The sequence below is a fragment of the Urocitellus parryii genome, chromosome 3, assembly GCF_045843805.1.
Source record: "Urocitellus parryii isolate mUroPar1 chromosome 3, mUroPar1.hap1, whole genome shotgun sequence".
In the NCBI taxonomy this organism is placed as follows: Eukaryota; Metazoa; Chordata; class Mammalia; order Rodentia; family Sciuridae; genus Urocitellus; species Urocitellus parryii.
This window is the reverse complement of record NC_135533.1, coordinates 38,190,329-38,203,761: the sequence shown is the minus strand read 5'-3', so window position 1 is coordinate 38,203,761 and position 13,433 is coordinate 38,190,329. Positions and strand designations below refer to the sequence as shown.

The 13,433-nt window shown below is 34.2% G+C and overlaps 1 protein-coding gene across 1 annotated transcript in view; it reads left to right on the top strand.

Moving 5' to 3' along the window:
* Positions 1-7,834, top strand: part of Vwde (von Willebrand factor D and EGF domains) — a 64,139-nt gene extending 56,305 nt beyond the window's left edge. The window contains exons 24-28 of the mRNA XM_077796423.1: positions 3,514-3,609; positions 3,697-3,792; positions 4,693-4,788; positions 7,601-7,704; positions 7,805-7,834. Coding sequence (XP_077652549.1) covers positions 3,514-3,609; positions 3,697-3,792; positions 4,693-4,788; positions 7,601-7,704; positions 7,805-7,834 — 422 coding nt within the window. The remainder of the gene's footprint in view (positions 1-3,513; positions 3,610-3,696; positions 3,793-4,692; positions 4,789-7,600; positions 7,705-7,804) is intronic.
* Positions 7,835-13,433: the final 5,599 nt, after the last annotated feature.

Here is a 13,433-nt window from a genome sequence, read left to right as displayed (position 1 = left end):
ATGGTTTTAGTTATTCAATGTATGTTAGGCTTACAACCTTGGCATTTATCAGTGCTTTATATAACAAAGATATGAAACCAATAAGCGGAGTTTACATGCAGTTTCCAGTGAAATTATATCATTTTACTTGCCGTCACAGCAAAAATGTTTGATTTATAAGCTACTGTATATTGATTTCCCACAATCTCTCTTGACTTTAGTTTCATTAAACATTTATGAAGAATCAACTATGCACAGCTCTCTGCAAGATGGTGTGGAGACATAAAAATGCATCTTATTCTTTGTGGCCCATTATTTCCTTCAAATAGTTAATGCTGTAGGGCTTTCTTCAGAGCAATGGGAATGTCTTGAGAGTGAGAGTATAGGTAGGAATTAATGTCAATAAATTTTTAAAAATATATTTTCTATATCTTCATATTTTGAGTTACACAAAATATAGAACTAACTTTTTAGTACAGAAAATATAAGCACATCATCATAATTTAATTCATAAAATTTATACTTTCCTAGCCAGGATAGAATTTGATTTCCAATTCTTATTATTTTTTAATTTGGAAGTTGGCCAGGAGTCTTAAGATGAAACTGAAGTAGAGAAGAAACCATCACTCAAACACAAGACATATGGGCCTAAAGAACATATCCTCTCATCCATATTTCCTCCATTGTGAAATGGAGGAAGCAAAGACTAAGTAGGCAAATCTTAGAAGCTAAGAGATTGCAATTAAATCCATGGTGAAGAATTATAAGTATAATTCTGAGTAGAAAAAATAAGGAGAGAAATGAAAAGCTTACATGTGCCTTGCTAATTTCAGATGTAAGACATAGAAAACTTCTCAAAACTATATGCCAACTGTGAAACTAGATAAAAGAGGGAATCTCTAAGTAATTTAGTTGAACTAAAAAGTATCTATGGAACATATGCATTTTTCAACAGCAGGTTGCTATAGTGAGATAAGAGCAAGTATGAGAATTGCCCCCTGTTGCAACTTCCTAGCTGGCATAGACTTTGACAACTTCCTGTAAATCTTCAGGCTTCATATTTCCTGGTTTTCAGGTTTGACCTAAACACTATTACATTACATCCACTGTGAGTCCAAATGTTGGGCAGGGAAGATGACACACATCAAAAGAAGTTGAATAAAATTAGGCAAAATGTGATTAAAAGTAAATACAAGGGACTGTTTGTACAATAGAATTTCAAAAGAGGAAGACAAAAATTGAGCTGGGAACATCACAATATTATTATACTACTCTTTAAAAAAAGGTCAGGGTTAAAGTGTATGGCTGAAGATGCATAACCACATCTTCCAGTTTCCTTCACCTCCTAAAATCCTCAATTACTTGGTTCAACCTGGGCATTGTTGGGAGAACCATTTGAGGCCTGAAGAATCTGGTAGGAGGGTTGGTTTTCTCCCAAAATTCCTTTTCTAACCTGGGATGATGGCTAGATGACTAAGTTCAAATTTTTTTCTCTTTATATATATTATTTCAATCATATGTGCTTTTTGTATAAATGTATTTGTCTCTACACTCAAGACTTTGTGAATTGTTATAAGGCTGTATACCATAAGCAACTTGGGGTTTATTATTATTTGTTTATTATTTTAGTGTTAAGTTCCCAATCATAGGTATTTACTATGGTGCTTCTGTAGTGGAAAAAAAGACCTTTTTTCTAATAAATAGAAATCATATTAAATTATGTAAAGAATGGGAAAGAGAACACATAAGAACATTCTACCTCTAATAAAACATAACATATACCTGTTTATAATTCTCCATGTGTAGTTTTTTTATCAGTCAGTATTTGATGTGTAACAAACAATCCCCCAAATCTCAGTGTCCAGCAATATGCATTTATTTCCCTGACTCACAAACAATACAGGTTGTCTGGACTTGACTGTAGACTGCTTCACCTGTCTGTCTTCCTCCAGAGACCCACATCTATCTGGTGTATGCCTTTCTCAAGCAAAAACCAGGAGAGCAAGAGGCCAAGGCAAACTACCCTGAATATTTAGAGCATCTGCTTATATCATGTCTGCTCTCAGGCCAACGGTCAAATTAAGTCCTGTGGCAAAACCCAATAACTACAGGATGAGAAAATAAACCCCACCTCCAATGTGGTGGGTACAAAGTCACCTGGAAGAAGGCATGGCTAAACAAGAGTGAAAAATTGGGAGAAATAATCTATAATCTAACCTAACTCCGTGTCATAGCTCATGACTGTCACTGTTTTCTTTTCCATGCTTCAATAAAGATTGTTGAACAAATGCTTTAAAAAATAAGAAAGTATTCATAAAATATCAGAGAAAGTAGAGTCAAGCATGAGCTAGAAAAGGCTCAGTATTACGTAGTGGAAACTATCCATTCTCTAAAAGCATCCATTTATATTGTTTTTTGTACTTGAAGTGCTTTTTATTTATAAATCCATTTGATGTCAGTGATATTTTTCTTACAGTCTTTAGAAGTGAAGAAAGCAGCTAATAAGGTGGGTCTAATTCAAACTGGAAGTCAAGTCTTTTGGTAATGACAGTCCCATTACTAAAACCTGTCAATTTGAAATTAGTTTTAAAAATACAAACTAAAATACACTTAACTATCATTCAAGGAAAAATTGAATTTAAAAATTTCCAGGCATTTTTGTCTCATATTAATAAGAAAGTAAGGATGGAAGGAAGGAAGAAAGGAAGAAGAGAGGGAGGGAGGGAGGGAAAGAGGAAGGGAAGGAAGAAAAGAAGGAGAAAAGCATAACTGCATTTAGTGGTGGTGTAGCTAAGAGTTAGAGCATGTGCTTAGTATGTACAAGCTCTGGATTTGATTCCCAGGAGGAAAAAAAAAAAGAAGTGAAAGAAAAAAAGAAAAACCTACACTTAAGTTAATCCTTTCATAAAATAACTCAACCTCTGAATTTCATGAGACAGAATCCTAAAAATAGAAGATACTAGTAAATTATAAGTTTTGAAGAAATATTCCTAACAACCACTAAGAATTATTGTCAAAAGATTCTATCAAGGATTCACAAGAACCAGTCACATTAAACTGCATCAAAAGTATTCAAAAGTTAAAGTTTTTTTTGATGTTTTTGTGATATGTGACAAATTGTAGAGATTTTTCTGATTTCCAAAAGAGCAAAACATTCTTATTTTGAGGTAAGTTCTGATTTATTTTCTTGGTTGTGTCCTGATCATTTTATGCTTCATTTACTTCACAGTATGGTAAGACCAGACCAAAGTGAAGGTTCATAATATATATACTATAATACTGAGGACTTCATTTGTTATGAATACTACTCCCATACATTTCAAATTGTGCTAACCCTCTAGCAGCTTATGGCTATAAGCATCATATTTTGTGATATAGAAAGGACAGTTTTAATGACTTGTAGTTGTAATCTTTTATTTTAATAGCACATTCCTCTGCCTTATGGCCCCATAGATAGCAAGCACAGGATGCAATATGCAATACATAATAACTGAATATGTAATATTCACACATTGCTGCCATGTGTTCTTTTAGCTATCTGTCACCCTCCCTGCAAGAATGGTGGCCACTGCATGAGAAATAATGTGTGTGTCTGCCGTGAAGGATACACTGGTAGGAGATGCCAAAAAAGTAAGACACTACTAAACCTATATGCAGACTACAGGTAAAGCAAATAAAACTGTTGCCTTAAGCTAATATTTCATGTTTCCCCTTAAGGCATCTGTGATCCCATGTGCATGCATGGAGGAAAATGTGTGGGACCAAACATTTGCTCCTGCTCTTCCGGTTGGAGTGGGAAAAGATGCAATATACGTAAGAAGAATACTCTTAAAATGCCAAAGTCGGGGCTGCTGTTTTTTCTCAGTGTTAGAGCACTTGCCTAGCATGTTTGAGGCACTAGATTTAATTCTCAGCACCAAATAAAAATAAATAATTTAAATAAAGGTATAAGAAAATACAATAACATTTATTAAAAAGATATCTTAAAAAAAACAATGTCTACATCCTTTGTGGGAAGATTAAGCAAAATATAAGACAAAAAAAAGTTTTCTTTGTTTTTATTTGTTTTAATTTTGGTGTATTCATTCCTGTATTAGAAGATATCTTTGAAATAGAATAAAATGAGAAGTTCTCTGAACCTAGTTTTTCAGGTCAGCAGAGGAAGTTGTACATTGTATTTCCTAGTTTCCTACTGTTTGCCTGGGATAAATAACAAAGTCTTTATATTATATTCTCCTAAACTGAAGTAGGGCTCAGTGGGCAGTTTAAAAAACTGCGGATTCCTTGGCATCAAAAGAAACCACGCAATTCAGACTTTTTCAAGTGAGAGATCCTACTGCCTCTCAGACTGATTAGTACCTGAGATGATGGCACTTCTCATTCAAATATTTCCTTTTATCCTTTCTATAAAATTACTCTAAATTAGAAGCAATTGTAGTGCATAGATCAAGGTGAAAAATGAGAAGTAACATATATGTCCAACAATTGAAGGAAACATACCACAATACTTTCAAATAACGGAATGTATATTATTGCACAACCATTAAAATCACATTTTCTAGGACTACATAGTAACATTGGAAAATGTTGTTTGATAAAATATCCACTAATTATTGACTTTTAACTGTTTTTCTTTAATTAAAATTCATGTGGTTTATGATAAGATTTGAGTAGTAATGTAAAATTTTAACTTGTTTATATTTCTATTTGTAGCTATTTGCTTTCAGAAATGTAAAAACGGTGGTGAGTGCATTGCCCCCAGCATCTGCCACTGTCCTCCCACCTGGGAAGGAGTGCAGTGTCAAACACGTAAGCCCACAGGATTTTTTTCTACGATATATTCATATTGGAACCCATTATAATAATTAAATATGACTTTAGGAGAAATCCATAATGGAAAAAACTACAGAATACTGATTCTTTTAAAAAATTATTTTACAGCTGGGTATGATGACTCATATTTATAGTCCCAGTGACTCGGGAAACTGAGGAAGATGGATTGTAAGCTCAAGGCCAGCCCCAGCAGTTAGGGAGGCCCTAAGTAATTTAGTGAGACCCTGTCTCAAAATGAAATAAATAGATAAATAAGGGCTGGGGGATATGGCACAGTGGTTAAGCACCCTGTGTTCAAGCCCCGGAACTATCCCCCTAAATGACTTTAGAAATAAAAAAAAATTACCCAATTTTATATTTACTTATAAAAAAGAAAGTATGATATAATATATAATTTTTTGTGGCATGGTTTTAAATTATGGTCTGTAGGTTGCCAGTGCAGTTTCCTTAGATGGGACTAAGGAAAGTTTAATATGCAGAAGTTCAAATGTTATTTGTTATAGGATAAATATACCCCTATAATGGAAATCTTAGAAATTATGGAAAAAAATAGCAAAAACTTAATCACTCCAAATTTCATCACCCAGAATTATCTTATGTTATTTTTTTAGTATTTTATGCATTTCCATCCATATTTATTCATAAAGTAAATCTTGGGCTATAGAAAAAATAAAATTTATCCACATTTGAAATTTCTGAAAACTTTAAATAACATGTTAAAATATTAACAAAGATTATCTTAATGGGAAAAACATGAAGGCCTCCAAAAATACCTTCAAAGATCAATAATTACATAATTTCAAATTTGCTGGCCAGTTGAAATGTATAATTGATACATAATTATGCCTTTTACTCGAAATAAGTCTCTTTGAAAGAAAATGTCTTATGAACCACACTATGGTTTTCCTGCATCAGAAATTTTGCATATAACGACTCTTAGCAGTAATTGTATTTGTAATTGTTACTATAATTTATTATTTCTTATTTAGAAAATATATCAAAGTACTATTGAGGACAAGTACTTACATAAGAAATGTGTGCTCAAAAATTGATAATTGTGATTGGAAGTTAGACATGATAAATAGCTAGAAGGGAAGAACAATCAACCTCAACCTGGGTTGCTCATTCTAGAGAGTAGTCTATGCAGATCATGAGAAAGATGAGAAGATGCTAAAAGCACAGGGATGTGGAAATAGACCCGAGTGATCATAGATTGAGGTTTTTTTGTGCACAGATTCAAGTACACTGAAGCATCTTTATGTAAATTTAAAACAAACTAACATCAACTTCCTCAAAATTGCTTGTCCAGAAATTTGTCTTAAATATATTGACTGTTACCTAAACATGGGTGTTACTGCCATCTGCTGGAAAATTGTTGTAATAACTATTTCAATGTATGATGGCTAAGAGTGCCTCCTTAGCTATGGAGGACTTGTGCATCACACAACCCAGCTGACTACATATGGCAGCCCTGATGAAAACATAGCTGTCAGTGTTGCATTTATATCAAAGGGAATATTATTCTTGAAATGTTTAAGCTTTTATTATGAGACACTGAAGTAGTATCACTCCCATGAAAAGCAATTGTATTGTATGTCATTTTATGGTCTGCTCATTTTCACTCAATATCACTTCAAAATATTTACTAGGTCCTAAAAGAACATAATGTTAAACCACACATTAGGTTCTATAATATAAATATCATAATTTACTTAATGTTTCCCTTAGTGTTGCACATTTAATTATTTATAAGTATGAAAAACATTTTTTAAAGGTAGATGATAGAAAAATAAATAGGCAGATTGGGGTGTGTGTGTGTGTGTATGTGTGTGTGTGTGTGTGTGGTTAGAATGGCCTTGGAAGATATTTCAAGAAAGACATTTCTAGTACAGTGTCATAAGTTTAAGTTTCCAACAGTTGTTGTACATTAAACAGTTGAGGATATTATATAAAAATTTCTGGGTTTTTTTTCATACAGAAACCAGTCCTGAATTGTCTCTTTTAAATCTTTTCCAAGCTTTTAAAAAGAAAGTTGTAAATACTATCTTCTATTTGAACTCTTTGTAAAAAATAAACACATGTATTTCAAGTATTCTAAAAAGTAGCCAGTAAAGCTGGGCATGGTGACACACATCTGTAATCCCAGTAACTCAGGCGTCTGAGGCAGGAGGATCACACGTTTGAGGCTAGTCTTGGCAAATTAGCAAAATACTGTCTCAAATTTTAAAAAATAATAAAATGAAAAAGGGGGGGTATAGTTCAGTGATTGAGTACCCCCGACCCTCAGTACTGTAAAAAAAATGAAAGAAATTTGGCTTATTTCAACAATACCTTTATAAAAAAAAATGAAAGAAATTTGGCTTATTTCAACAATACCTTTATAAAATTGTAAAAATATTGTCTGAATTTAGGGTGTTTTGTTTTTTAGTGTGTGTGTGTGTGTGTGTGTGTGAGAGAGAGAGAGAGAGAGATCCATGGATGATTCACAATAGATTATTTTCACCTGCTTATTTTCTGTTAATATAATCACTGGAAAAATTAAGGATACATATTTTGCTTACATTATTTTTATTTTTATGGCCAAAATTCATTCATTTTATATATTTTTAACTGATACATTTATGAAGTATCATGTTATGTTTCAATACATGTGTAATATGACAGCTTCTTATGACTGTATCAATGGCCATTACTACAATTGATCAAATATCTTTAAACCACTAAAACAGGATATGTCACAAGCATTCACTATCAAAAGACGTTAATTATAAAAATTTGTGTATTGCAGCAATTTGTAATCAAAAATGTCTTTATGGAGGCAGATGTGCATTTCCCAACGTGTGTTCTTGCCGGACTGGATATTCTGGAGTCAAATGTGAAAAGAAAGTACAGGTATTTAAAACTTTAAAAAGAAAGCAAATATTAGATATAACATCTGCATATCTATTCTACATATTCTACATAATTGACCCTGTTAATGTTTTATTTCCAGAATAAAAAGCATACAAGGTATTATGCTTAACATTTAGAATGTCCCCCATGTGTCAGGCAGCACAGCAATTTTCAGTGGTAAAAGATTGGATCATGAGGGTCTGACCTCATCAGAGGATTAATAATTTCAATGGATGTACTAGAAAGTGGTTTAAAAAAAAAAAAGATAGGCAGATGGGACATGGCTGGAGAAAGTAGGCCATGGGGGTGGGGAGCATGTCCTTGAGGACTCTATCTGTTCTAGTCCTGGCCCCCTTCTGGCTGTCAGTCTGTCTCTCCCCCCACCCCCCGACTCCGCCACCCATGCCAGGAGCTGAGCAACTTTCTTTGCCATGCCCTTCTGCCATGATACCTTGTAGCAGTCCAGAGAAGCTCTGACACCATAAGCCCAACTAAATCTTTTCTCTTCTAAGGTGTTCTTGTCAGGAATTTTGGTCATGGAGATGAAAAGATGACTAATGTACAGAGGTTGAATATTTGCCTCTAAAACTAAAAATCATCATTCCAGTGTTATCTTAGAGTTTTCACACAAAATTTTGATATGAGAATTTCAGAGTATAGGTACAACTGCCAAGTATAATGCAGGATTTCATGACAATGGAGCAAATATTCCAAAATATGGACATAAGACATCACTCACTTATGATTTGGTCAAATACCATATCAAGAGACCACCCTTAACTCTCTCAAAAAACTCCACTACTTTTAAATTAGTGAATCACTATTGATTTGGTGGTGGCCCTAAACAGTTTCAGTGGGTCATGTGACACAAAATTGTATCTATTCTCACTATTTTCCCTGACAGAAATGCTTTCTCATTTGCTTTCTGTTAAAATTCATTTCTAGGAAAATGATAGAAACTCTTGCTATCATTAGAAGTAGGATTTCTTTGTATTTCAGGAATCAAGGGACCAAGAGAAGAACAGAGGTTTTCTTAGAGTTGCTGAAATTGTCCAACATTTACTTGTAAAGCCAGTGCTAGAATCACCTATTTAAACTTTCCCTTGATCATATTTCTTCATATAAAATTAAACTGCATTCTGTTTGGTTTCTATTCTGAAATTTACAAATGTCAGTGGACAGGATATGTTTTTTATCCTAATTCCTCCACATACCAGGGTTGCTTCGAACACACAGCAAAAGCAATGATTTCTTAAAGCTAAATGCAGGAGTTTTATTTTAAAAAAAATGATTGTATGTTATTTAGCACTTCAAAAGGCCCAAGGGTCATGAATATCAAAGTGTGCTAGAATATTATAATTTGAAAAAATGATAATAAATTTTCTTCTTGAAGATGGATACTGAATCAGTCTGACTTAGAAGCAAAGTAGATTTATGTATGTTTTTCTCCTAGCACTGGTGTTTATCCTGCAAGAATATGGGTCCAGGGAGAAAAAAAAATGAAATAAAATAAAAAACATCAAAATAGGATTCTGGACTGGAAATCAAAAATCAAAAGTTATTGAGTACTTATTTTATTAGATACTATTGTGAAAAACAAAAATAAAAGCTTGAGTTCTCTGGATTTGAAGACAGCCTCACTGTATTTTACTTTAATTTTATTTGAGCCTTTGATGGAACAGAAAACCCTATAACTTCAAAGGCTCTTTACTCCACTTTGACAGTACTAAAGTAAGTAGCTTCTCTGTGTTCTATTTTTTTTTTTCTATATTTATTTGCTCTCTGAGTCCTTCCTCATATGATCAATAATAAATCATCTTCACCCCCATTATTGTTTCCATGGTGACACCTGGAGTCTTACCAGGGAAAAGGAGCAGAAGGTCATGGAGAAAGGAAAGAGTGAGAAGGAGTAGGACCACGTGTCCGACTCATTGTAACCCACTCTCCCTGGTTCTTGGCTTCAGTCCTCACTCTGGCATTCTGTTGTGCATGGTCTCCACTTGTGAGCCTTCTGTCTCAGCCTCTCAAGTCACTCAGATTACAGGCATGCACCACTGTTCCTAGTTATGTTTTTAATATTCTTTGGCTCTTAAACAGAGGGGGAAAAAAATTCTCTTTAGCAGGGATAAAAGCATCCATGACCCATGAGTATTCACAGAACCTTCCCTAAAGCCTTCCCTTGTTTCTCCACCCAGCTTTCTAAAGGAGACTTCAAGCTGGCTAATAGCCCTTGTCCTTCTTCTAGCACCTTGGGAGAGTGGATGGGGGGAAAAAGTGGAGGATACAGATTAGATTGCTAGAATTTTAATTAAATAGGGAATTTTTGGCTAGAGACAAAAGACAGAGCAAGAGGAAAACAGACTAAGGAAGATAGAGGTGCTGAAGTGGGCAGGTTGATGAAAAGCTTTAAGAAATGTCATAACCTGTGTTGCTGTTGGGTGTACTTCCAATTGACCTTGCTGCTTGTTCACTGTGTGAGTTTAGGCTAGTTATTTAACTTGCCTGAACCTCAGTTACATCATCTCTAATATGGGATATTGGCCTCTACCAAATATCAATAGAAAAGATATGTTTTCTGTCCTAATTCCTAATTTCTGTACAGGTACTAGTACATAGCAAATATTATGCAATAGTTTATCACATTGAATAGAGAAACAGAGAGAGGTAGTAAAGAAAAGGATTGAGAATGAGAATTGAGAAAAATGTTAAAATGCATTTTGAATATCTAGTCTTCCACAAAGGATATTGGGGAGGGGGATGGGTTAAAACCCATTTCTTGAATGGAATGCTTTGCCAAGATCAAATCATATTCAACTCCTATTCATTACAATTTCTCTGACCTTTAAATATGATCTTGATTAAATCCCAGGCTTATGAAAACAAAAACTAGTGTAGTGGCAAATAGAACTGGAAGCACTCTATTAAGTCAGAGGGAAGGAGTAAGAAAATAAAGATCAAGGGTTAAAGGATTTTCTACTAATCACTGAACTTGTTTCCCTCTTCTTACTGCAGATAAAACATCATTGAACAACATCAAGTATATGAATTCCAAGCCTATATGTTAAGAATTGAAATAATTCATTCAGAAAAAGATGAAGATGACTCAAAGTTTATTTGATCATCATTGAGAAGATCAAAGAAACTAATAGCATGTACTATGGTCTGACTCGTCAATGTTAGAGAAAAGCAAAAAATGACATTCAGTTAACCTACAATTGACTTTGAAATTTGATTCAGTATGTATGCATTAAGATGATATATTGGATATTCTGGTCATTTGTAATATTTAGTTAACTGAATATTTTTCCATTCTTGTGACTGTCTCTATATCATCAGGGGTCAGTCATCATAATAGATGTCACTTGATGTCTCTCATATATACAGTGTTTCATGCAGAATAGGGGATTCTCAGGATTGTTGAAGGAACTGGGGATTAGAATGGGGAAGTAGAGTCAGAAAAGCAGCCGCCAACGTTTGGAGAGGCTGGCACTGAAGTTTCCAGCCTAGAGCACCAAATAGTTACCTTTCAGAAGCTTTCTTGGACCCGCTGCAATACTTGAGAATCTTTAAAACCTAACACCAGCTCTCTCGGGCAAAGTAGATCATTCTCAAAAATGTGCTAGGGAAGCCACTCTGAATCTTCCACCTATCCATTCACTTGGTGTAACACACCTGTGGAAAAATGGTGGTTTCCTCATCATCTCCATCTATAACTCTCCAGTAATTTCTTCTCATTGGCAAACTCTAACCTAGAGGAACACAGAGAAGCAGATCATGGGAAGAATTATGCTTTTTATACTCAGAAAGAAATGGAGTGGTGCTGTGGACCATCAGTGAGCTGACACAAGACATGCTGAGAATTCTTCATCTCCTTGTTTTTTACTATATTCCAGAGGTCAAAGCCACCGTTTTTCATTGGTAAAAAATATGATGTTTAGTTTTGTTTGTTATTTTTCCACTCCAGTCTTTTATTGATCTGACCTATATACCATTCCCAGGAAAGGGTAGAAGAAATAAAATTTTTTGGTTTTAAAATATTTACTTTCATTGTGTTTATGTGTGAAAAGAACCCCACATGTATGTGGTATGAATACCATGAGTGCTGTGGTTTGGACAAGTGCCCCGCAAAGGTCCAGGTGCTAAAAAGTTTGGCACTCAGCTTGGAGCTGTCAGGAAGTGGTGAAAACTTTAAAAGGCTGGGCCTGGTGGGAAGTCCTTGGGTGTTTGGGGTACACTCTCAAAGGGAATAATGGAACCTTGACCCCTTTCTCTTCCTCTCTTTCACTTTCTGGTCATGAGAGGAGCAGTTTTGTTGTGTCACACACTTCCATCACGATGGGCCACAGGCCCAGAACAACAGGGCAACAGATCATGGATGGAAACTTCCAAAACCCTGAGCCCAAATAAACGTTTGCTCAAGTTTATTAATCTCAAGTATTTGTTATAGTGACAGAAAGTTGAAAAGCAATTATTCATTTCAGTGTAGGAGTGGAGAGAGATGATCACAAAACCAAATCCCACAAATAGCAAAAGAAAATTTTCAAAGCCAGCCTCAGCAATTTAGCAAAGTTGTAAGCAATCTAGTGAAAACTTGTCTCTAAATTAAAATAAATAAATAAATAAATAAGGGGGGAGGGTGGGAATGTGGCTCAGTAGTTAAACACCCTTGGCTTCAATTCCTGGTGCAAAAACAAAAAACAAATTTGTAGTGGTGCTTAAGAAAAGCAAAATTACATTCCATAAATTGCTGAGAAGCAGCTAACGTCAACAGGGAATATACATATAATTGAAACTTGCTTCAGAGAAACAAGTAATTGCCAGTTAGTGAGAATTATATATCCTCCTTTTCTTGACTATTTCATATTTGAACTCAACCTTTTCAAACAATATTTTAACCATAACCATTTTAAATTATGTAAATTTATAAAATTCATTTTTTTTCTTTTAAACAGACTGAAAATTCCTAAGCCGTATGTAAACTATAAGATAAGACATGATTAGAATAAAATTACAACTAACTTTGCAAATGATCTTTTAAGGAATAGCATTCAGGGTCAAAATTAAAGAGATTTTAATTTATCATTTTATTTTTGTTGAAAGGTAGTTTTAAAGGATTCCTAAAGATAATATAAAATGTTTCATGATATTTTATCTTATGTTACCACAAATTCAGAAATACAAATTCAAAATAAGCATTCAAAACTTGATGTATATTTAAATTTAAAAGATCTTATAGAAAATATGAGTATAACAGAGGAAAAATGCTGTTGTCAATAAAAATTAATAATGTTTTAAAGTTAATAATTGGAAGTGAAATCACAGCTATGAAATTGGTTATAATTTGGGGGGTTTTTGGCACTGGAGGTTGAACTCAGGGGCACTCAACTACTGAGCCACATCCCAGCCCTATTTTGTATTTTATTTAGAGACAGGGTCTCACTGAGTTGCTTAGTGCCTCACCATTGCTGAAGCTGGCTTTGAACTTGCCATCCTCCTGCCTCAGCCTCCTGTGCTGCTGGGATTACAGGATAATTTTTACATTAAAATCTATGCCAACTTTTCTCAGTATGCAACATGGTAATTCCATCAGAACTCTTACTAAATTGATTTTTCATGTAATCTTTTATGACTAAAAAAGTGTAATTGTTCCAAGGTATATTATGAAGTACCTAAACTAATACATTAATTTTTTTCATAAACACTTCCTATATTCACACCAAGAATCCCAA